General features: G+C 41.9%; 1 protein-coding gene across 2 annotated transcripts in view; it reads right to left on the reverse strand.

Moving 5' to 3' along the window:
* ndst1a (N-deacetylase/N-sulfotransferase (heparan glucosaminyl) 1a) overlaps positions 1-25347 on the reverse strand; it is a 53130-nt gene that overhangs the window by 10275 nt on the left and 17508 nt on the right. The window contains exons 2-6 of one of the 2 annotated variants that reach the window (XM_019874770.1): positions 12820-13056; positions 4023-4979; positions 2273-2755; positions 1445-1532; positions 962-1116 (exon numbers count right to left, since the gene is read on the reverse strand). In XM_019874770.1, coding sequence (XP_019730329.1) covers positions 962-1116; positions 1445-1532; positions 2273-2755; positions 4023-4568 — 1272 coding nt within the window. In that variant the 5' untranslated portion in view covers positions 4569-4979; positions 12820-13056. The remainder of the gene's footprint in view (positions 1-961; positions 1117-1444; positions 1533-2272; positions 2756-4022; positions 4980-12819; positions 13057-25347) is intronic. The other variant, XM_019874769.1, reaches the window with a different exon arrangement.

Below are 25347 nucleotides of genomic sequence, written 5' to 3' on the forward strand. Positions count from 1 at the left end.
CTAAAAAAATCAATCATTATTCATTAACTTTCAAATGTATAAAGGAGGCAAAATACTTGTTCACTGTGTTCCTAGTTTTTACAAATGTATACATGTTTGCATATCGTTGCTATTGGGAGGAAGAGGTGGAGATTTTCAACACTTGACAACAACATGGAACTTTACCATATTAGGACATGCGAGGTTTCAGTCGGATGGCAACGATATGCTGTTTCTCCTTCCTATTGAGATCACGGATATCAACCTTCGATTAGCTAATTTGTTTACCCGGTGAGCCGACAAAGGAAAATTTCCTGAGGGGGCTGTTCATAGTTTTGATGCATAATGCATAATCTTTCTGCTGGTGAAACTCACGGAACAGCCCAATGCCTTGTGAAAAGAATAAAAACAATGCCCATTTCAAGAAAATTATGGTACTGTGAAATAATTTGTGTCTGACAGAAAGGGCAAACCGGTTAGACATAGGCGTCTTAAGAAAAGTTCCCATGAGGCAAATGCAAGAGAGCAGCTGTTAAAAAGCCACTGATGAGGAGCAAGCAGGTATTTAAAGCTTGCTTGTGTCTCTGGAGTCCCAAGAACCTCTCGATGCAGGATTTCTTCCTGCCCCCAAAAGACTTGCAGTCATGCATTCATATGCATTTTCGGCACCCCTTACCAACAGTACTAGATATGTTTTCCAGGGCTAAAACCCCACACTGTTACACATACTATGCCAGTGGCACAAATTCTTAAAGGTGTGTAAATGTATAATCATGTACTTTTTTTCTATGTGTTTAAACAGCAAAAACTTAATCCTCGGTCGCTTAGAAATGGAAGATGAGAGTTAGGATATTTGTGATTATAAATTCAAGTCATCTGTGTCAGATTAGATAAGGAAAACTAAACAAGGCACAATGCTCAGGAGACCTCCTTCCTCTTTGTAATGGCATGTTCTGCGCCCGCCCCTCCCACTTCCGCTCACCACGGCAAACTTTTTGTTGAGCAGCATCTGCTCAGCCAGCACAGACTGGTTGTGGAAGAGATGGGGTTGCATGTGGCTCCACATGTGCGGGAACCACCAGAACTCCTTCACATAGGAAAGCAGCAGGTCATCGCCCAGGTCTTCCTCATCTGATCCTGGATATTCGGAGGAGGAGGAGGCAGGAGGCGGGTGGGGAGGACGGGAAGGGAGTTGAAGAGGAAGTGTTAAAAATAGAAAAAAATGGAAAAAGAAAGGGAAGGTGAAATTGGGTGAGTGATTTAAAAAATGATTGAGTCAGCAGAGCAGAGTTCAAATATTCGTGCAGCAGGACCGTAGATGAGGGTGTTAAAAAAAAAAAAGAAAAAATGTCAAGGTGTAAAGTTGACGAAGAGGAATAAAAATATTATGATCCCCAAATTTCACAACCTCAAAGTGTTATTTTATTCAGTGTTCTGCTCATGCTCATCACACGAGCAGCCTTACCAGCGTGAAAGAATTTCCCTGAGAAGCCCAGATTGAAGGTGAAGTTGGGAACGTGGGTGCGCATCTCCCTCTGCGTCTCCAGCAGGGCCTAAACACATAGTGGGAGGAGAGGAGTGTGAGCGAGGAGTGAGCTGGCGCACGGGCACATTAATGAGGCACCACAAAGATGACGACACACACAGGCCCGCATGCATATTTCATTCTATAGCTTGCTTTCAGTAAACATCCACCATCGTTTCCCTGTTGCCTCTCTCACTCTTCTCCTCCATTCCGTCTGATATTTTGCTCTCCTCTGATTTTGGGTGTTTGTTTCATTTGATCTGTTCGCTGGTTGAGACTCCCAGCACACACATTTCACCATCTTGTCATGGTGTGATATATTCCTAAAAGTTTGCTGCGGCGGCGTCGCCCACGAGGAAGCCTTGATGCATCCTCCATAACTTTTTCTACATCCTCTGCCTCAACTTGTGAAGGGGTCTGTTCCACTGCGAGGGGACGCGGGTAGGGAGCTTTTCAAAATTCTTTCTATGTCTCCGGGCCCCTGAAATATTCATCGCTGGGGAGCTTCTGTGACTGTGTGAGCGTTAGGGCCTGTCAGCTTTGAGCGGCCTACAGAGACAAACGCATTCAAAAGGAAAAGTCGATGGAGAAGAGGAGCTGTCAATATGACTGGCACGGTACGCCACAAAGAGGTAACTTTTTATTACAGCAAACAGATGGTTGACAGCTACTGTGTGATACATTTTAAAAGTGAATTGATTTTTTTTTCTTTGATAAAGTTGTTCTACTTTGAATGACATGCGTGCAAACGCACGCAAGTACACTCACCTTTACATCAGGCACCTTCATGCGGGTGCCCTCTTTTCCCACAAAGATGTCATCCACATCTACTAGGATATAGCGTTCCAGGGACAACGAGAGCCTCTTCCCGGTAAGAAAGGCCACGGCATCCACAAACACCAGTTTATGGAGCCAGAAGACCAAGTTATTCCCAAACAGGACCCTCTGGATGCCATCATGAAGGCCCAAGTCCTGCACCACCGAAGGGAGCAGAGCAGCATTCTGTCCCATGGACGGAATGCTCTCAGCCGATTGGGTCTTGGCCAGCAACACGGGCTCGTACGTCGAGTGGTTGGATTGGAAAACGGTCCAGTCGTCTCCAGGGAGAGGCCCAGGCAGCGGCTGCCCGGATCGGGTGATAAAGAGCAGGGGTGACTTGGGGTTGACCGTGCAGTCCTTTAGACCCAAGTTGGAGTGGAGGAAGAGGGGGAATCCTTTCAGCTGTGCACTCAGAAGACTGTTCTCATTGGCCTGATCAAAAGAAGAGAGAAATCACACCAATTCATCACACGGCACAGTGATGAGGACAGAAATGTATTGGGTATAATTCCCAGATTTCTCCTGTCATGTGTGAAATAAGAGATGTCAGGCCTGCTCAAATGTGACTGCATGAGGCAGCTTCTACCTGCTATGCTCAATCTGCTGCGATCTGAGACTGCAGACAAAATGAATAAGCCTCCTGCTGTGCCCTTTAACATTCAAAGACAGAGGGGTTCAGCGCTTATTCATTGAAACATTCCTCTCCGAAAATTCCCCATTTTCCAGGTCGCTCACATCTCTATTGCCTTGGCTGCAAACTTCCACTTTTGTGCTTTTGCGTATTGAGATGTTTGTTTGATGAAGATTGTTTGTTGATGAACCATCATCTATTCTACTACTCTACTAACGCAGGTATACATATCCAGAGCGAATGGGTTTTAGTGAGTAGGTGCTTTTGCTCAGTTTCATTGCTGAGTCAAAATATTATGAATACATTAAATATTCATTGACATTTTGTTGACAGGAAAGTGTATGTAATTGTACTATACGGTTTCAATAAAATAAAAATCCAGTGAGAAACGCTTCAGCATGTCCGTTTTAGTTTTCACAACTTTTCACATTATCTAAGCAGGAACATATGTCATGGAACTGAAAAAACTGGTTGAATATTTTCCATTCTGCAATGCAAAAAATTCTTTCAATAGATTTCTAAAATGTACAAAATTAACGACCAAGGTTGCTAATATTTTGAACAACTCACTAAAGGAAAAAAAAAAGTTTTAGTCCACAACATATCGATGCAAAGGGCCTTTTTGTTGTGTTGACCATGTGCTGAACATGCGGTATCTCTTTGACACTCGCAGACAATGCAGCAGCATGCTAGTGTTTGAACTACATTTTAGGAACAAAGTAAGAATGGCGAGAGAGAGAGAGAGAGAGAGAGAGAGAGAGAGAGAGAGAGAGAGAGAGAGAGAGCGAGAGAGAGAGAGGGAAAGAAGGAAAAAAGACAAAAGAGAGAGAGAGGGAGAGAGAGAGAGAGAGAGAGAGAGAGAGAGAGAGAGACTTCCGAATAAAGAGTGATAAACCAAACATGAAAAAGGGGACTAAGTGATCGTGAACCAAGCAGATTTTTCCAGCCCCCATGAATCCCATCTGCTTTAAAATGGCACAGCCAGATGGACAAGGCAGGAGGTGTGAGTTAAAGCTGGGGGGAAGCATGGGGAAGGAGGTAGAGAGACTGTGGTGTTAATGTCCTAACCTTGAAGAAGCCAATGATGCCCACTCCATATTCCACACAGTACTTATCCAGCAGCTCTCGATTCCATGCGTCCAGGTTAACATACTTGAGAATGTTCTCATAAATCACCAGTGTGAAACGTCCTCTTTCCTTGTCCGTCAATGTTGGCATGTCCCCTTTTCCAGGCGATATCTCAGTCCGGTACTGGAACCGGCCAGACTCCAAAATGGCCACAATCTCCTGACCCAGTTGAGAATATTGACTTTCCACAAAGACCAGAACAACAGGATCTGTCCTGGCCCCGGCAGGATCCACTCCGGGGCCTCCTGAGACGCTACGCAGCGGTAAAAGCCGAGACGGCGTGACCCTCAGGTCATCCGAGTCGGCCGAGGCACCCTCTGCCCCTGACAGGCCCACTGCTGATGGCTCTAGCTCCCGCTTGACGCCATAAAGGAAGTAGGCCGAGATGAAGACGCTGACAGTGCAGAAGAGAAACAGGAGGAGGAGGGACATCTGCAGAGGGAGGAGACGGACCAGCCGACGGAGGCGAGTCACGCATCCCAGCATCGTCTCTCGCCACACCGCTCCCCCCACGGGAGGGTTGAAAACGGCGAGCTGTGACTGTCCACGAACGAAAAATCAGTCTTTTTTGGAAGAAACCACAGAAAGTGTTGAAGTGGCAGCTGCAGCAGCTACTGGAGAAAGAAATGAGATGGTTTCACGGTGACTCTCCCTCATATTGCAAGGCTGCTTATGTCACCATGGCAGAGAAGTGGAAGGCCTTGGATCGCAGGTACACACTTCTGCCTCTGAGGGAAAGCTGACAGGAGGAGTCAGTGGCAGGTGAAAATGATGGAAGACTCCATCACCTGCTCATCATGCCAGCTTCCCAACCATGTCCTGGGTACGTTTTGATTAATATTCTTGATTGGAGAACGACCTCATGAGACAAACGACGTCATCCTGGCAGAAGAATATCTGCAAAACAAGACCAAAAAAAAAAACGTAACCATCCAGCACAGTTTGACCTTTTATAAAAATAATGACTTGGCATCCTTTTTTGTGTGGGTTTAACAGTTTGTGGGAGAAGTTTACACTGCCTGTGCCTGCACGCCAAAGGTTCATTCCACAGTGCTCTTGTGCTCACCTACACAAAAGCAAAGAGGTGCCAATTCCCCCTACGCAGAACACCCAATCCCATGTACACAAAGGCAAACTCCTACCAAAGTGCAGGCTTCACATAATTCATATGCAGAGTGTGAGTGGCAACAAAGACTGGAGGGCGGTTCAAACTGTACATTACCGAAAAAATAATTCCCTATTTAGAGGTCTGTTGGAGAAATGAGACTGGGCATCATTACTTTAATAATGTAACACAACGGGCAACCACAAACACACTGGGGAAAAAAAAAACCACAAGGTCATCATTTGAACAAAAAATACAATATTAACAGTCACCAGCAAATCCACAGAATTGATTTGATGAAACCATTATTGTTTGAGGGGAGTTTAATTAAAAAATGGTTCACGTTAAAAGCATGACAGTAGACACACACCACAGCAAAACACTCACAAATGTGGCCCATCAGCTACAATCAATGCATTGATTTTTCCAAGAATGAGTGGAGCAAAACACCCCACAGATGATAACAGAATTCTATAAAGATACTATCGTTTTACACAGCCTATTGGGTATGGGAAATGGAGCCAGCACAGTTTCCATTTAAAGTGATCAAGGTCAACAGACATGCACTTTTCTCCCTCAAGCCTTGCAGCGAAGATCAACATCAGGCCTGCTTCTCTCCGTAAGTGCCAGCAAACTTCCCCACGCCAGGTTGGGTCCAAGTTTCTCCACAATAACATCCACACAATGAGTTTTTAGAGAAAGTAAAAGCAGATCAAATCAGTGCGCTGTACACATGACTACTTTAAATCATTCGAAATTGGTCTCAATCAGAGAGACTCTCCAACGTCTCAAGACTCTTTCTTACCAGATACCAGGATCTTGTTTCTGCCGGTCGAATGAAGCCAAATAGTGTTTGTTACATTTTTGATTATCCATCCATAACAAATAATTTTCTTCTCCAAAATGCACATACCCTCTTCTAATTGGTTGCTTCAACAGTTGACCCCCCCAAAAAAACAAAACAAAAACATCAAAGCAGAATTCTGATTTGACAAAGGTGTCGCCTTAAGGCGGGTGAATACCTGAACAGAAGTTCTGGATTTCTTTTTCTTTTTTAGATAGACAAAACAACTTCTTTGATGTATCCCATCACTGGGTAATACGTTCCCAGAATCCTTTTCAAAGTGAAAATATTTATGAGCAAAAAGGCGTAAGCAACATGAAAAACAAAGTAGGTTTTGATGCAAAGAAAATTCCATCGAGCCTAAATGGGCCTATGCAGTGAAACGAATAGGTTTTCTTTGCTAGGAAATAAGAAATAGAACATTATTTCAGCTGTAGTATTTTCACTGTGCACTGTATGTGTGAGGATTTGTTAGAACTGCTCAATCCAGGCGGCTGTGTCATCATGTGTTTGTATTTGCAGTATTTATTGAACAACCTGGGATTTCATCCAGCTCCGATAACAGGAACTTTGCAACAATGCACTTCATGTTGAGAAATCTCTTCATAAAATCTCATGCGCATTAGCACGGCAGTCTTTGATCATATGTCAAGGTGCCCAACTCATTATTTTTGTGTTCATGTGCAACATGGAATACATGACTAACAATTGCAGGGAGAGGGTATGCTGGGCCGTTAGAGCAGACACAAGATACACAGAGTTGGAACACACAAACACATCTTTCCCATGTCACAGTGTTGATATTCGTCTAGGGACATTGACCTTCAGACCATGACGGCCCAAAGCTAGCCGGAGAGAGTGGGGTAAAGGTAAAGCCATGTGAAGCAAAATGCTAAATCGTATCGGGGATGATCGCACTCAAAGAACAGAAGAATGTCAAATGCAACTCAAATGCCTCTATTTATTTAATCTGATTACTTCTGGTGAGGAAAATACCAAACAAATGTATGCCCCTCGCTCTGGCAAGAAAATTGATGCAACAATGTAGAGAAAGAATGCGGGACAGCATGAACATGTCATGCTTGCTAGCAGCTGTACCCGTAAGCTAAAGAGTAGGGCCGCACAGTATGTCAGAAGAAATATCAATATTGCCATAATGGCCAATGCAGTATGCGTATCGCAAAGGCATGCAATCATTTTCTTTTACAACAATATGCTTTTATCTGAAGTTGAGCTGTCAGATAAAAACAGAAATGTGCATCGCCACCTAATCTCAAGGGAAATGACAATTAATTAGCAGAGAACACATTGAACTTGCTTATCTTACCGCATGAAAAAAAGGACTTTTTTCATTTGAGAATAAAAATGTTTCTTTTAGTAAATGTTAAATACAGTATCGCTATAGTCAGCATCTATATCACGTGTTTTTTTTTCGTGTGCAGCCCTACTAAAGAGAAGCCAAAAGGTGCAGAGAGACCAGTGTTTCAGGCTGCCAAAGTCAGTCACCATCTTATGTCACGCACAAAGAGGCAGATGGGCGATAATACGCAACAGCAAGCCAACATTTTTTGTTCTCAAAAAGATGACTATGAATGACTATGTGAAAACATATTGGTGACAAAAGGAAATGTTGGATCAAAAAGAAGCAAGTGATAGCAGAGAGGAGAGACAAATGGCATCAACTCGGACAAGGAGGCCGCTCAAACCTGCTCCCTCTCTCTCATGGGAAGGAAGTAGGCCAGAGGTACACGGCAAGATTAATGAGAAGTGATGAGGAACAGGGAGATGGGGTCTGGTCCTCAGCTGTGACAACTCAGAGGAAACGACGCTCGGTTCGGGCATACGTAGTCTCCCACCCCACCCCGCAACTCACCCATCCTGACACTGCCGTTGCACTTCTGTTAATGTGTGAATAAGGCCGAGTACGCCAGACCTTGAGAGGAAAGTCCGTGCATTAATACCATCATGCACTGTCAGGGTAGTTGGTTAATGGTATTTAACAAAATATCAAAAGGATTTCTTGACCTCTAAAATCCAATGAATCAAAATTGCCCATTTGCTTCCTGCTCTAACCATGCAAACCTGACCAAATCCACTGCCCTGCTGCTGACAGACAAATAAATGAACTGTCGTGGTGTGTTTACTCGCCCCGTTTTCCATGGCAACGCTGGAGTTACGTCGCATTCAGAGGCATGGCGAATTGGGTGGTGGTAGTAAACAGGACAGGCTAGTGTCGAGGTCACTTAGTTCTGCTATCCTGAGCAATTGTTGGCACGTATCTACCAACGTGACTTTATAGGGCTGGATGATATGCAGGCCCACCTGTATCAATGGGCTTGCCTGGGCCGAGTGGGGCCTATATTTGATGGTTAGCCCAAGGGCGGATGATACGACGAAGGTGGCCCTGGCGATATGTATGGGGAGAGATTGTCTCAAAACTATACACATCTGTATATTTGTGATTTTCATGTGCTTTTGAGGCCCACAAATAAATGCACTTGCATGTATTTTTGAGATCCAAAAACATCCGGGCGATTTTCACGTTTTTCAAGTTAGACAAACATGTGCGATTTATTTGTTGATGTCCATCCATCCATTTTCTGAACCGCTTCATCCTCACAAGGGTCCCGGGGGGTGCTGGAGCCTATCCCAGCTGTCTTCGGGCACCAGGTGGGGGACACCCTGAATCGGTTGGCAGCCAATCGTATGGCACACATAGACGAACACCCATCCACGCTCACACTCACACCTAGGGACAATTTAGAGTGTTCAATCAGCCTGCCATGCATGTTTTGGGAATGTGGGTGGAAACCGGAGTACCCGGAGAAAACCCACACAGGCCGGGATCGAACCTAGGACCTCTGTAGTGTGAGGTCAATGCGCTAAACACTGGACCACCTGGCCGCCCTTTATCATGAGATATGATTTGAAAATATTCAACTGTGTGTGGATTGTTCAATGTTGGTTAGTGGATGACCGGGCATGCGCATTTATTCTTGAGTGAGACAATGTTACCCTGATTCAAGAGTCTCTCTCTGTCTCTCCCCCCCCCCTCCCTCCCTCCCTCCCACATCTGCTGGAAGGCAGTGTTGTCGCCATTGAACGGGAATGAGTCATCTCCTATTTCTTGTTTAAAAATTGGAAATAGAAAAACGTAAAACGAGCCTCCATTTTATCTCCTATTATGTGTTTATTTAAGACATGTTGAGAAACAAAATCCGGCCATAATTTGACTCCCTCAAGCTTGTTTTGCTTTGACACACACATTCAACAATTCAAAGGCGGAATTCAATATTTATTTATGTTAAGTATGGTTGGGCATCGAGAAGCAGGAATCGAGTGGAATCAGGACTAACATTCCGGTTCTTCCGGAATCGTTGCGATTTTAAAATGCCGGTGCTGAATTTCATTTACCACCGCGCACGCACAGGTCGACGTGGCAACTCTGGACTCGTGGTAGGCCCTTCCTGCAGATCTGCCCCGCTGAGACCCTCTGATGGCAGCGGTCGCCCTTTGCATTGTCTAACATCCTGTCACCGAGCAGCTGACTCAAAATTGATAACTGCTGCATTGTTGTATTGTCTTGAGGATCTCAAAAATTAAGCTCTCTTGTAAAAAATGAATACACTGGTTCAAAAGAGACCCTTGAGTAACTCATAGTTAAGGTCACAAACAAGCAAATGTTCAGGAAATGAAATGAAAGAACAGAGACATTCAACCGGAATTGAAGAACCAAAATCGTCCAACCCATATAATAAGTGCTGGCACAGTGCGTGTAAATTTCGCATATATTTCTGGATCTGAAAAATGTGAATTTCTCAAATATGTTTGTGTGAATGATTTCGTGATAAATCTCTCTCCATGTTTGGAAGGCTCTGGATTAGCGTATACAACCGCGTGTTCCAGTTCCTGCCAATATCCAGCAACTTCGCACAGCCATTGAAGAGGAGTGGATCAACAGATTGCCTTTTGTGTATGTAGAAAAATGTTGAGCTCTGTGAATCCTGCTCATAAAAAATGTGAGTAACAACAAAAGTGTTGTGTTCATATTTGTGTTCAGTGTAGTTTGCAAGTCTTCGTGAATAGACAAAAATGACATCAGTTGCAAGTGCGCTTCGGTCAAGGTTAAATAATTCGGAATCATGTAAACCGCAATGTGTAATCCTGTTAATCGCGACATTGTAAATGGGAACAAATGTGTGTATGCCAGGTGTGTAATGTCATGAGTTGCTTTGAAAGGATTAGCATGCAGAGAATTAGAGGAAACTGTAAAATGAGGCGATCATATGATATGACGAGGGCCATCCAGCGAGGTGCAGGACCATCCATGATACTCTTTCATTGAAGGGATCAATTTTAAGCACATATGCAGCAACAAACATGCTCCTACTTTATTTTTGGTTTTTAAAAGGTTACTGTCAGAGGACTCCCTTGCTTTTTTATGTCAGACAGCCCTGTCATTCATCAATATCGAATCAATCTGAAAGGTGCAGTCCATTTTGTGCATTCATTGAGACTGCTGTGATTAAAGGCTTAGGGCTGCGAAACAGCATGGAACACTGAGCCAAAGTCCCACTCCAGCTTCCCACACCGGTTTGACTAACTGAATGCACAAGTCAGTCGCTTCAGTTGAGCTGCAAATATTTACACCGCAGCTTATTTTGCAGTAATTCATCTTATGCCATAGCAGGAATTAACTGACTAAACTGAATACACTTTCAGACCACTTTGCGCCTTTATAGATATCTTTGCTACGCATCTTAACCATTTTCTACGAGCGATTATGGAAAAACTAGGCAAGACAGGAAAATGTTTTCTAAAAAGGTGGTGCTCATCCTAATTGAATATTGGATTAAATCCTGTCAGATTCCATCAATGCAAAAAACATCCAAAACAAAAAGACCATACAGACACTGCTATCATGGCATATTCAGAATTTCACTGCGTGGTGATAATCAGTGCCAAGATGAAAACAAAGCCGCTTATCTCACAATCATTCATGCTACCTTAGACCGGCAAGCTCAAGCAGAAGCTATATGGTTGGGAGGATCTGGGAAGTGCAAGTGTAAAATGGATTACCTCACAGTGAGAAAAGCTGAGTGGATGAGCTTTAGGGGTGATGGGAACACTGCGGAGCGGTAGAGCTAGCGCGGTAGGGGTCATTAGCGAATGGTGGCGCCGAGAGGTGAAATGAAGACATTTCTCAGCGGTATTACTCCTCTGGGTGTAGGAGGAGAGCGGCGAGAGGAAGCCAAACACAGTCATCAATAGCCTTGATCACCTCTATGCAATTAATAAAACATATCACACACACATAGCCCCCCCCCCCATCATCTGGCAAACCGCAGTCTATTTATAGAGATGATGTGCTGCAATTGCAGGCATACAGAGATGAGATCTGTAAGAGTAAAACATTAGCAAGCGATTGGAAAAGAGAGGACATTTGTATGGCATGGCGGCATTAGGAGAAGCAATTGCAGTCAAGAGCTGCTTAAGAGCAGAAATGAACAGCCAAGTCATTATCAAATACAGATGGCAACCGATCCCAACTGCCAACTGTCATGTCAAAATGATCTGCCATTTTATCCGCGTGATTACACGGAGGACAAATTAATCAGCTACAAAACAAGAGAACAGACTGAAGGCGAAGGAGAAATAATTGACCCCACTTTGGATGCGGTGCGGTTTGATTTAATCTTCTGAGTGGCACTGCAGTGCAGAAAGACCACAGGAGAGGGGGGACCGTATTTTGCGCACCATTAGAAAACAATTGACAGTCCTCGTCAACTGAAAGTTGGGAGTCATGCATACGGATGGTCTTCCATGGTTGAATTTACACCAATGACACATTTACGTGTGGAAATTAAAGGGCGTGCCACAAGCAATCAATTTGCCAGCCACCTGCCTGCTGACCTTACTGCAAAGAATAAAATGTACACTTTCAAGGCATGGAGCACACATTGTCGCGATTTCCTGAAGGGAGAAAAAGGCTTGCAGTGCCTCGGACAGCCAACGCACAGAGAGCTGAGTGCAGGAGGAGGAAGTGGTGGGTCATTTATCATTTTTGTCAGTTGTGGTACAAAAGGGGGGCGAGGGCACAGGGGGGGCTTTCATATAAATTTTGTGTCGGTGGAATCAGCGTGGTGTTTGTTGGCAAAAAAAGCAGGCGGCAGTGAGGGAGTTAGATCGATGCTGGTGGGAGTGACTGTTTGTTCCCATTGTTTATCCACTGTCAACTCATGATGCTGGCGAAGGACAAAGTGCAAGCATAGCGACCGGCACAATGTGTCCACTGGGGCCCGGGGTTTTTAATGGTTCTTACCATGTGGACAAGAAACATCACTCAAAGGAGAAAGTCATACAGATGGTGGACAAGGCAAGTCATGTGCCAGTGACTGGGGTAGGTGGGTGAAAGGAGCAAGTAGATATAGGCAGTCCTTATAAGTGTGGCATTGCCCTGCAAGGTTTTCCCAATCCAATCAAAAGTCAACCCAGCTAAGAGACAATTTCCCAAATCCCCACAGAACCATTTTATCACGACTTTAACACCTGCGGCACAACAGCAAAACTGATTTGCTGAGCTGACATGAAACGGCGATGCTATCAAAAACCAAGACCTTGTGATGGCCGCAGATGAATGAAAGCTAAACTAATAATTGAGTCCCGAGACATGCTGGAGCACAACTATGGCTTGCACATAAGTGACTAATCTAGGCAATCAAAACGGAATAGAGTAAGGAGGAAATGTAGGGAAACATTTTGGACTGTATGAGCAATAAGTACCGTACCTCATCACAAAATGATGATGAGATTTCATCGTCCGCCCAGGAGACTTCTGGTATTATTCCTTTGTGGGGAAACATGCCTCCCTCATCCCCGCTCCACCTCGTGTTCAGATAAGAAGCGGCCCACACTGATCTGACCGATTTGCACAGCAGAAAAGCATTCCCATGAGAATATCACGTTGCGGTGGAAGAGCTGACACAGGAGATGAGATTCTTGTTGTGCTGCCCATATTTATGCCTCTGAAACCAAACAGATAGGATTTTACTTTAAAATGTGCTCATAATTACCAGCCTGTTTTCAAAGCAATCAAGGAGCGAGAGAAAAATGGTTTGAAGCAGGGTTTATGTAAACAATATACACTTGAAGTGTGTCCACTTTGCTGTAGTGGTAGAAACTAAATGGGGACAAATAACGCACATACTAACACACGCTAACATTTTTGCACTTCTCACAGAAAATCTGAAATTGAGATAGGCATTTGACCAAATGGCATGAATGAACTAGTCATAAACACTTGATTGACTTTGTGGGGGGGGGGGTAAGAATTTCTCTGAGTGATTTGAACTCTTGTGTCTATGTTAGTGTTGTACTGAGCAGAACAATTCACTTTGAAGGCCTTGTGCCATGATTACAAGCCATGGTTGAGATGTCATTCTTTTTCAGTCCACAGACAAGTTGCTACTGAATCAAATCAATTCTATTGCCTCAACTTCTTTAACACATCATCACTTCCACATAAATTAAAGATCCGATAATTGCTTTGACAGCCCACCCTTAGTCTGAACATAGTTTACCACAACAAGACAGCTGTGATTGGATAAAAAGTTACTTGTTAGCTTGTTTGCACTTGCAAGTTTAATCTGAATGCAACAAAGGGTGTAATTTAATCATTTCATTCCAAACTCAGATCCCAGTACGAGTCAAAATTTGTACTGCAGCCAATTATAACATTTTGGTTCCGAGATCAATGTAATATCACGGTCACACACAGCCCTTTGGGGATTTTGAATTTAGAGCCAATGAGTTTCAGTGCTTCTTATTTTGAATAACAGCAACTGTGTGTAAAACTCCGTATCAGAAATTCCACTATAACAATTTTAGTCCCAACTTTCCAATTCAGTCTTTTTTATTATTTTTTTTTAACTGGAATGCAGCATCTGATTCATGGACAAAATCTTGTCACATATGTGGACTAATTGCAAAATGTGATGCTTATCAGAACGGTTAAGATTAGGTATGGGTGAGTATTGATAACAGGCATTGGTATTGGTCTATACCAGGGGTGTCAAACGTACGGCCCGCGGGCCGGATCCGGCCCGCAAAGGACTTTAATCCGGCCCGCGAGATGATTATGTAAAGCAGTGGTGTCAAACATACGGTCCGCGGGCCGTTCAATCAGGCCCCACAGGATAATTTAAAAGTGAAGAAAATGCATAAAAGACACAGAATAAATATTTTTAATAAGGTGCAATTCATTGAGTATCCGCTAGGGGACACTGTTTTGATCAGAGAAAAAGACAACAGCAGCCTCAGTCCGTCACTGAGACAGACCCATGACAGCAGACGCTATCAATAGCACTCTCACATTTACACATTTAATAGCACTCTCCTTAGTTTCAAAGGTGTAGGCAAGGATTACATTTAGATTTTACATGCAAGTGTAAATGGTTTAAAACTTCCTTTTTTTATAAATCTCGTTTAATCTTAAAGTGCATTACTATATTTTTCAAAACCAATTACTTGTTAAAGTTTGTACAATCAGTGGGATCAGTTGCAATGCATATATGTGAATGATAAAAGTAAATTGCACATTTGTCGAAGGAAATGTAAGGTGCTTCATGAAATGTTTTGTAAAAGATATGTTCATTTAATTTCAACATTTTCCTAATGTTCTTGTGCTTCTTTATACCAAAACAAAGGAAAGACATATTGTTTTGGTTATTTATAGCAAAGTATGGTATCATTTTAATGGTCCGGCCCACTTGACATCTACCCAGGCCGTATGTGGCCCACCATGTGAAATGAGTTTGACACCCCTGGTCTATACGTTAAGGTATTGGATATTTTCGGAGGCTGAAGTTACCAGCCACCAATAGTTCAGGCAAATAATAATAATAATAATATTCTGACATTGAGTAAATCATCTTTGACAGTAGTTAGCATCATACTGCGGCACTTTGACTCAGCAAAATCATCATCTATGTCAGAGAGAAATGTATTTGTTCACAATTTTTTGTCATTGTGTAAAATGAAATGTTATAGATCAAAAGTATGAGAGGTATCAGTACTCGGTATCACTAAGTACTCAAAGAGTGAATGTTCCTACTGTTGTCAATCTGAAAGAAGTGGTGTCAAACATCCCCAGTTTGGATGTTTTAATACCAGCCACAAGGTGTAAAATGGTCAAATGATAATCAGAGAAGGGCATCTATAAAATGTGACATCTCTGTAAAGAAATGTCAAGACCAATATGAGGCCTGTGGCACTTTTTGAAGTGTGGTATGAGTACAAGATACTGTTTTAAATGCACCCTCTACCCCCACACGAAAAAAAACAACTGCATGTCTGACTCACCAGTAGGTGTGGCAAAAAGAAGTGTGCTGGTGAAAATTGACATGACATCTTTTTTTAGTGCTTGCCAGGAGGCATGTGGGGCAAATTGGAAACCAAAGTAGACTCTAAAGAGCAACGAGACCAAAGCGAAGCCTTTTGGCCATCACACGAAATGCTATGCTTGGTGCAAGCTGAACTCTGAACATTATCCCAAACGATGAAGTCCCACTATAAAGCCCCAGGGTTTGACAGAGCCTGTGGAAAAAGTCTGCTGCAGGCTGCAGATATTTTTTTTCCCGAATCCAAAACACAGCATGTTTCACCCAGAAAACACCAACTCTAATGCAAACTCACTTTCTTCAAAGACAATGACATTCTGAGCTAGAGTAGTTGATAGCAAGCAGAACAATTGAAGAAAGTTGCAGCCTGTTGATAAACATTCAAGCATACTGCATACAGCTCTGGATGAAGCTGCATCTACTGCAAAATCAGTTTCTCTGACATTTCTACCTATCCTGTCCATGTGTGGTAAGAGTCAAATGAACATTTGTTTTATTCTATACAATACTGAAAACATAATTTTCAAATTCCAAATTCAAATACTGCAATTTAATTGATATATTGATAGTGAGATGTTCAAAATACTACTTAAGGCCTCATGGGGTTTTTCTTTGGTCTCTTATTTTCCAGAGCTGTAAATTCACAGCGTTAAAAAAGAAATAAAAAGGGGAAAAAACTGTGACCAAATGATAATTGCTATCAAGATCGCCATACTGTTACATATTTCCGCAAATGCAAGCCCCCCCCCCCCAAAGTTAAACTTTTAGAAACCTGCATTGATGGGATGGTCGATAATAAAACCTGAGTCAAAGACATGAAATGCAGGGGGTCTAGTCGAAAACTATACTTGCATAATTAAGGGTAACTGAATAAAGATGTTTGATAATTTTGTCCAGATGGTTAATTTTATACTTCAGTAGGCTCATTTGCACAGGTTCGTTACCTTCATTAAGATTGCGTCTAGCCTCACGTTTTTTGAAAGCTCTGATATTTCATTTCATATACTGAATGTTTCATGTGAGTTATGTAGTGGGAATTTGACATTTAACAGCGTTATCTTGTATCTTATAATTGTTAACTTGTATCATTGTATCACATGATCATGCTATGCAAAGTTGGTTGCTGTGCAAGGTTGTGCGTCAAACTTTATCCTGCTATCTGTAAGTTTGTTGCTATGCAAGGTTGTAATTTTCCTATAAGTCAGGTTTTAACCCCTCCCAAGAAGAAGAAGAAAATGGTATAAGAGGGCCCGCACTCCACTGCTTGGGGAGACGCTCCTTGACAGATATGTAAACTGTGTTTCTCCAGCAATTGTAGTTGAAATAAATCTCGTTGGTGCACAAAGACTTTCGTGGTCTTGGTTTCCCTGGACAAGACAGTCATCATTTGAGTCTTCGATTTTTCGGTGCTGAAAAAACTAATTATATCTTGACTGCAATGTCTTCGGTAGAATGTGCCTGCCAGGTCTTTTATTGGCTCCCTCACAGGTTGCCCAAAATAAACTCAACTCAGGACCCACTGTGCCTTACTTCTGCCGTGAATCAAGATACAATTTAAGCCGTTCACCTCTCGAACATGCACAGTTCTAGTGCTGAAGCAGAGGTTGAGGCATGTGTGGCTGTCACAGAGCTGACAGGTCTATCTGAGCTCTGTCTAGCGTGTTAGCTCTTCCTATTTCCCCTCCTGCTCTCCACCCTGCAACGCCATCTCCACAACAGCAATCTATCCCACCTCGATGCCAAAAACACACACAGATATGTATTTGGGCTGGGGTTTGGTTTTGCCTATGAATCATCTTGCCTGGTATAGTGTCAACCAGCGGTGCGGGACACGTATAACCATTGTCAATAGCACAGCCACCTTACGCTGTGTTTTCTATGCTATTGCCAATTTATTACATTTATTCTACAAATATATTGCTAATGCTTTATTTTATATTGCACTTATATTGAACTGTGTGCAGTTCTTTTCTGAAGCATTTATTTTGTGCAATAAAACACTTTATCCCCCCCCCAATTTTGCTGCTGTAGACTGCAAATTTCCCCAGTGTGGGACAAATAAAGGTTATCTTATAATTGGAATCATGGATTGATTTGGGGAAGAGAGCGGTCCGTTCACTCTTGAAATCAACAGAAGTCATTTTAAAATAGGGTCGTAAAAAAATGTAGTGTGTCGGATACCTCACATCTGAATCACACAATCAAACGGATTTAACAAAAATATGAAAACGGGATGAACATCCTATTTCTTAAATTAATAACACATTACTTGTCAGAATATACTGTACATGGATAAAACTGCCCAAGTAGACTGTGCCTGTATTTTCTTCCATGCACCAATTAAATTAATTTCACTGTCTTACAATATGCATTAACATGTTCATATGTTGCACTTGGCTTGTGGAATTTTAATTTTAAGCCCTTTTGGAAAATGTAAGAATGCACGATATTGGAAAAACATACAATAAGTGATATGAGAACCGGGGAGTATTACAAGAGATAGTATTGCGATATTTAATATTCCTCAAGAAATTATATATTTTTATCATCGAATGAAAGCAATGCATCTTCATGCGTCAAAATATGCAGGCTAAATGCATTCTTATGTAATTAATTGTGAATAACCTATTTTATTTTATCCATATCTCTATGTATTTATGTTATTTAGTGGCAATAATGGCACCAGTTCTCTTATTGGACAGGATATAAATGTATCGCACGTCTTTGCGATACGCATATGGCACATGCAGTTATCTTGATGGCAAAACACTGTAAAATGGGACATGCAGTAGATACCAAATCCAAATTTGACAAAAGTAATACATCTCCAGCATAAGTGGCAACAACAACTAATTCAAGCTGGATCAACAGTTCTTTGAAAAGTTCAACCAAACATGTGTGCCCCTTCGGCTCCACGCCCTTGATTCACAGTATGACTGCGTGCAGGCATGTCAGTGGTGGGCTACAAGCCCAAACACGATCCAAAAAGTGTTAGCCGTGTAAAATCTGAACACAGTCTTGCGTCACTCATTCACAACAGACCGACAGCTGCCGACATCGGTTGTGCTGTGCGCCGTCACCATAAACCCTTTGTAACATTTCGCACTTGATGGGGCTCTACAGACATTTGCTGAGCACGCTAACATTTTACAGCGCTCTCACAACAGAAAATCAATAGGGTCGGACACACACGCACTCTTCCACACACATCATGGGTGCCAACTTGGTGCTCCCCTTGGTTTGACAGGTGTGGTTGCGGAAGTGGGGGTAGGAAGTGGTAAGATTATCCAGCCATAAACACCCACTCCTTCTACACCCATACCAAGATCTCCCCATTGCCCCTGCTAACCATCGCCTAAAGGGAAGCATCCAATCAGTTCCACAGATCTATACACCATAGCCTTGGGGTATAGGGCTCTAAAACCAAGTAGAAGCACTTAAGGATAGCAAAGTCTGTATCGATTGCCAAGGGTTAATTAGATCTGGTGAGCAGGCTATGATTTTGTTTTTTTTGTTTTTTTTTTTTGACTGAAAACTTGCAACTTGATCAAAATTGGCAACATAAGCTCAAATCAACTGCTGCTGCAGACTTAATGCAAACGGTCGGGAGTAGCAGATGTAGCAGAGCTCCTCAGTGCCAGAAGAGCACCGGGTGACACAGTGAATCAGCACTAACAGAGGTAGATGGCCAGAAAGAAAAGCAAAGTAGTAAATCTTTAATCCCACTATTGAGTAAAAATACTAGGGAGTAGCATGATAAGGTTAAGGATGCAATGACATTTTTGCTCCACAATCAATTATTGAGCATCGCCTTTTCGACCCGTTTAATTATACATCAATGTTAGGAATAACAAGGGTAAGGATGTCAATGTGATGCTGCTCACAAAGGCCATGATAAAGAAAGCAGGGTGTGTGTGTGTGTGTGTGTGTGTGTGTGTGTGTGTGTGTGTGTGTGTGTGTGTGTGTGTGTGTGTGTGTTTGTTTGTAATGAGGGGGGGGGGGGCCCGAGTTTAGGTGAAGGTTGGATGCTGTCGACGGAAGCAGAAAAAGCCTTTGGGGTGTCTGCTCCCGCTGTTGAGCCCGTCATTTGTCTGTCCACCTCACCCGCTGTGTGATCAGAGATCAAAGGGTTAACTGAAACCCTGGCCTATTGCCCTGTGCTTACATTATTCAACAGCTTGTTACAACAGCCCGCTCCCTGATCTCTTACGCTGGGAGACAGCAATGGAGACTCCAGGGAAGGAAGCATGGGGATGTTAGCCGGATTAAGAAAATGGGATGACGGGGAGAGCGGCTGAAGAGAAGAAAGATAATAGAACGAGGAGGGGAGGACCTGGGGGATGTAACAAAAACAAAAAACAAAAAAAACGCTGAGACGTGGAAAGAAAGCAGGAGCCTCAATGAGATGAAAAGATGTATTCAGCAAAAGGAGGGATGAAGAAGTGGTGAAAGACAGAGCCAACACAGGTGGGTGAGATGCAGAGAAAAAAAAGGGTGGATGTCTGTCAAAGCTCGCTTGCTGCCAAGGGAGAAAAATGACTAAATATGGGCATTTGGGCTTTTTTTTTTCCCTCCACGCGAAATTCATTTTCTTCTCAGATTACAGCCTTTCTAAACTGAACGGAGGAATAATTTAGCAATATAGTAACTAAAAAAAAAAAAAAAAAAAAAAAAAAAAGGACAACAAAAGCAATGAATTGCAATGAATGCAAATGTGGGGCTTGACGATTCTTTAAAAAAATGCAGCTGTCTTTTCATCCTTTTGCTGTGTATAAATGTTTAATGGACCATTAATCATTTATAAAAATGGCTACCGAATGATATGACAAGCCATGTTCCTTAATTCAGTAACGACATTAATAAGGCAGTGATCAAAAAAGTCAATTTATTTGCACTATTATCAACCCCTAAATTCCATTACAATTCAGAGAGATAAATTTAAATTATTTAAGCATCTCGAAACAATTCAGATTGTATTGCAAAATAAATGTTGATTGTTGTCGTTTATAATTCCCAAACTCTTTAGAGCAGGGACGCCCACGTTTTCAGCATGCGAGCTACTTATAAAATGACCAAGTCAAAATGATCTACAGACAAAAAGAAAGAAAGAAAGAGAGAGAGAGAGAGAGAGAGAGAGAGAGAGAGAGAGAGAGAGAGAGAGAGAGAATATATACAATATTGTGGTGTATTGTTTCCACCACTAGGAGCACTATGGTGAGGAGTAGCTCGATCAGAGAACATAGAAAGAAGAACGGCGATGAAGGAGAGTACAGATACATTGTTGTTGAATGCCATCTTACAATTGTGTGCTCATTGCAAATAAAGCAATGTAAAACCAAGTACAAGCTTGCTTCTTGAAACACAAAAAAATATACAGGTATGCTGGTGTAGCTTGCATAAATGCATGAACCCAAACTGCACAATACAACTAATATAAGAAAAGATAAGAACACCTTTATTTGTCCCACAATGGGGAAATTTGCAACGAGGACACATGTTTGTCCTTACGTGATGCTGATGACTTGTACTAAATGGAATCAGCCAAGGGTGCACAGTCAGGACTTAAGGTGCTGATGGTGAGCAACAAACACACTTCCAACTAGTCATGGTGGAGAACAGTACCTGCTGGGACTTGTTTTTAATCAACGGCCCGGAAATGCCGCTCCATATTTCCTCTCTTTGGTGTAGCCAAAGGACACTGGCAGATGCAGTACTATACAATCCATCCTGATTTATATAGTGCTTTCACAACAGCTGCAGCTGTAACAAAGCGCTTCACAAAACAGATAAGATAAAGTAAAATAATTAACCCAACACATAACATAAAACACGAACAGTCGTGCAATCCTAACCACTTTTCCCTCATACGCTTTGTTGTTTAAAGAACGCATTTAGAAAACAACAATGGGTGGGGTGGGGGGGGGAGTACGCTTCCCACTCTGTATGGATTCGCTTGGGTTACTGGGTCCTCTAATCATATTTTATACTTTTTATTATTAAGTTTAGAATAGCCAGAAGAAATTGGAGGCTAATACTGCAACTTGCAAGTTTGATAGTTTTGCGGGGATAACGCCATTGTATACGCATGTGTGTTGACGTATTTGACAGGTGTACATATGACTGGCTGCCCTGTACATCAAATGACAAATTTCAGAATGGATGGTGATGACCGGCTGACGTCGACAGACATCTATTATGAATGGCAGTCTTTATTTTTTTTATACTGTACAAATACATCAATAGTATAAAACTGGGAGGTCTTGTGAATTAGTTAATGCCATGGGATCGACTGACAAGCCCTTGGCAAACGTCTGGTTGATCATGATCGGTGTAATGGGTCCCCCTGATGTAGGTGACTGTAGATTTGATTTTATTAAAAATAATAAGGACATATTGTTGCAATACACCTTTGTTGTGTATCTGTGATTTTTGTTTTGACAGTGGACCCCATATACTCGTAGTTCCGGTCACATGTTTGGATTACTTTGTGATTTGTATTTTTTTTTAACATTTTGAGAAATTATTTTTCAATGTTTTTGTTCCCCCCACCCACCAATTTTATATTCAATGTTTATCAGCATTTTGGAAGAATGTTAGGATAAAAAAATACTAAAGTGGCCGCGGGGGGGGGGGGGGTTCAAATGCATTGAAATGGGCATCAATATATGTTGATTTTTGCTATTTGCAACTTTGCGATTAAACTGATAACCACTATGATCATTGTGGTCACGATAATCAACTGTATAATGCATGACATGAAATGTCCATACCGTTTCATCCGTAGCGATGGTCATAATAAATAACTGACTGCAAAAATGGTAATTATACTTTGACATGAATAAATTGCCTTTGTCCCTAATATTTGGATGCGTTTGATGTATTATGGTACTGTAAGGCTCTTAGTCTTACCAAAGAGGTAACAGCAGTTGCATTAGCTTTGGACAACGATAAAGTGGACACAAAAACAACACAGAAAAACATCTAATCAGACAAGCACACTATGTTTTTAGAGCACCCAGACTCACACCGCTGCTCAGTGAGTGGGCTCCTTTGTTCATTAATTGATTGGCCTCCCTGCTGGGCCTCAGTAACTAGGTTAACACGGATCCATGAGGGGGGGAAAAAAAGCATTGGCTTCCAGACTGAAAGGCAAAGGATAGATAAAAAGATATATGATGCCAAGACAGCAATGGCAAGTGTTAATATAACTAATGGAGTGAGTATGAGGAAAACTTTATTGAGCTCACACATCTAATTAGTGCAAGAAGTTGATGAGATGGACAGGAGAAAAGGTTGAGTTTCATCTTGAAGGGATGATGTCATCCTATCAACTGAAGGGCAAAGCCACAGAAAGGTAGAGTGATGGCCGCTAGACTAGAAACTTCTATTCAGCAACTGTCTCTTACAGTCAATTCTGAATTCTGCGATCGCGGAATTTGCCACGGCTTTCAAAGCTCTCTGCAGAATTGAACGCAGTCTGTGGAAATAAGTGCAAGGTGCAGAGGAATACATTTACATGTAGTTTTCATCCCAGCAGCTGGGCGTTATGCTCGATGCAGATTTAGTTATATATATTTTTGCTGTAATCCGCTCTTTTTATATTCTTATGTTCATATTACAAAACAAACACCTCATCTAATCTTAACTGAATACGTCCGTAATGTGACATGCATGCGCGCAAAGCACGGCATTGAGTGACACGTGCAAAAGACGACACACGGCAACAAATATGTCGTGGTACATTTTTTTATCGTTTCATATCAGCAGCGATGCGGAAGGTGGTGGAATTATTATGGGGAATTGAGGCGACACTTTTCTTTCTCTTCATTTAATGGAGACGTCCAGTTAAGATAACATCATGTAACAGAGGAGTCTACTAAAGATGACGTCACATTATTGCCTCGCGTAATAAATGTCAGCATGGTTGAATGACACTTTTTATTACACTGTATACAGTATGTTTACAATATCCAGGCCAAATGGCTATTTTATACTTTAAATCTTTGCTTTAATATCAATTGTTCTTCCTCAGACCTAAAGTTTGTTGAAATGTTTTGCACTTTATAACTAATTAAAACAAAATCTATTTTCTAATTTTAATGCGCACAAAAAAAAGCCCATTTTTAAGCCGGGGAATTGAAATTTGCTTTGTGCAGTCAGGATTGTCCTCCACGGAATCGGAAAGATTTTATGAAGAATTCAGATTAACGGAGGTAACGGTGGAAACAAAATAGTCGTCACCCTTCTTTTTAACATCTTATATAACTGACGCAAAGTCATGCAGAGCCCTCCCGGTCTGCTGAAGGTTGAACAGATGTACCCATGCAGGACCTCGTAGACTTCAGAGGATAAACGTCTCCTCTGTATAATTTGTTCCTCAGGTGAAACAACACAGAGATGGACATTATGTGGTATGTCATGTAGCTAGCTAGACAGATATACTGTACATACAGAAATATACAGCAGGTGTCTCCAAACTTTCTTCCAAGGGAATACAAAAAATAACGCAGGGGCCACTTTTATATTCTTTGCCTTTCATTAGTTTAGCGTGCTATAATCAGCCCATTCATGCAGGTAAAAAGGGCATGCTAAGCAATTCTGTACTATTGCATGTAATGTAGCTAAGTGACGATGCACAAAAGACAAGTATTTCTCATGCTTGTGAGGTTGCGAGCTAGCCCTCTATCCCATCACATCTCCGGATTCAGAAACAAAACAAAAGCAATGTGTACTCTGACGATGAATGGAGCACACAGTTCTAAACTAACTAAATTATCTTTGATATTGTCGCCATTATGTTAAGATATTAAAAGCAGCACGTCTCCATCAAAAAAAAAATTGCAATTAGACCGCTTCAGCCAAACACAGCATTATGGATTACAAAGACCAGGATACTTTGCATTGCTGAGCCAAGAGGAATACATGACAATAAAATAACTGACGAAGCCTATTTCTTTGTCCCTGCTATTATGTACAAAAATAATGTGCCTTTTCCGACCCTCCAATATAATTTTTATAATACTGTGAGTCTTCATACAATATTGTGATTTTTTTTTTTTTTTTTTTAATAAATCGACCACCTCCTCACACGATCCTGATGATTATCGAATCGTGAGGTTCATATCATGATATCATATTTGTGATGTTTGGAGAACATTACAAGTCCCAAAAATTGGCCAAGCAACATCTTAAATTTCCAACAATTCACAAGTCGGGGCACTCTTATCTCAAGGTACGACTGTATTTCCAAAACATAAAGGTGAGTCTTTTTGACAGTATGGGGGGGAAAAAATTTGAAAATGATAGCTTCGGGATGCGGCAAGACTTCTTAAACCAAGCAATGTGTTTTAATAGCCATCAATATGAGGGCAAAAAAGGCTTGTGGCTGTCACTGGCAGTTGGCCAGAATCTGACACACAAAAAATGTTTTTTAAAGACTTCAGGCAGTCTCGCAGTATGAGTCTGCAAAATATTTTTGCTAACACAGCACAACATACCCAAGTAGGTTGTGACGGCTGGCAACACAAGCCCAATATATTTGATCCTTGCACCTTGAAGCAATGCGGTCATATTGCATAACCATCTCCGGAGAGGCTCATAACACTTGACTGCCGAACAGTTGACCAACCCTCAGGCAAAATGACTTCCTGGTCACTCAAGAACAGCTAGCCTAGGATTAGATAATTTCGACGTCACTAGCAGCAGGCGAGAAGGAGAAAGACAATTCTACTAGAGGGAACAGGACAAAACAAACCAAAGTGCTTCAATAGGTATTGCTTTTGATTAAAGCACTACATTACATGAAAAAGGAGACCAGCTACTCTGTTTTCTTTTATGTCGTTATCACTAATTTAGCACTTCTGATTTTCCATTGGCACGGTCTGAAGACTTGCCATCCGTCTAATTGAGAGCTAGTGG

Source organism: Hippocampus comes, unplaced genomic scaffold (genome assembly GCF_001891065.2).
Source record: "Hippocampus comes isolate QL1 unplaced genomic scaffold, H_comes_QL1_v1.1 scaffold118, whole genome shotgun sequence".
NCBI classification, from domain to species: domain Eukaryota; kingdom Metazoa; phylum Chordata; class Actinopteri; order Syngnathiformes; family Syngnathidae; genus Hippocampus; species Hippocampus comes.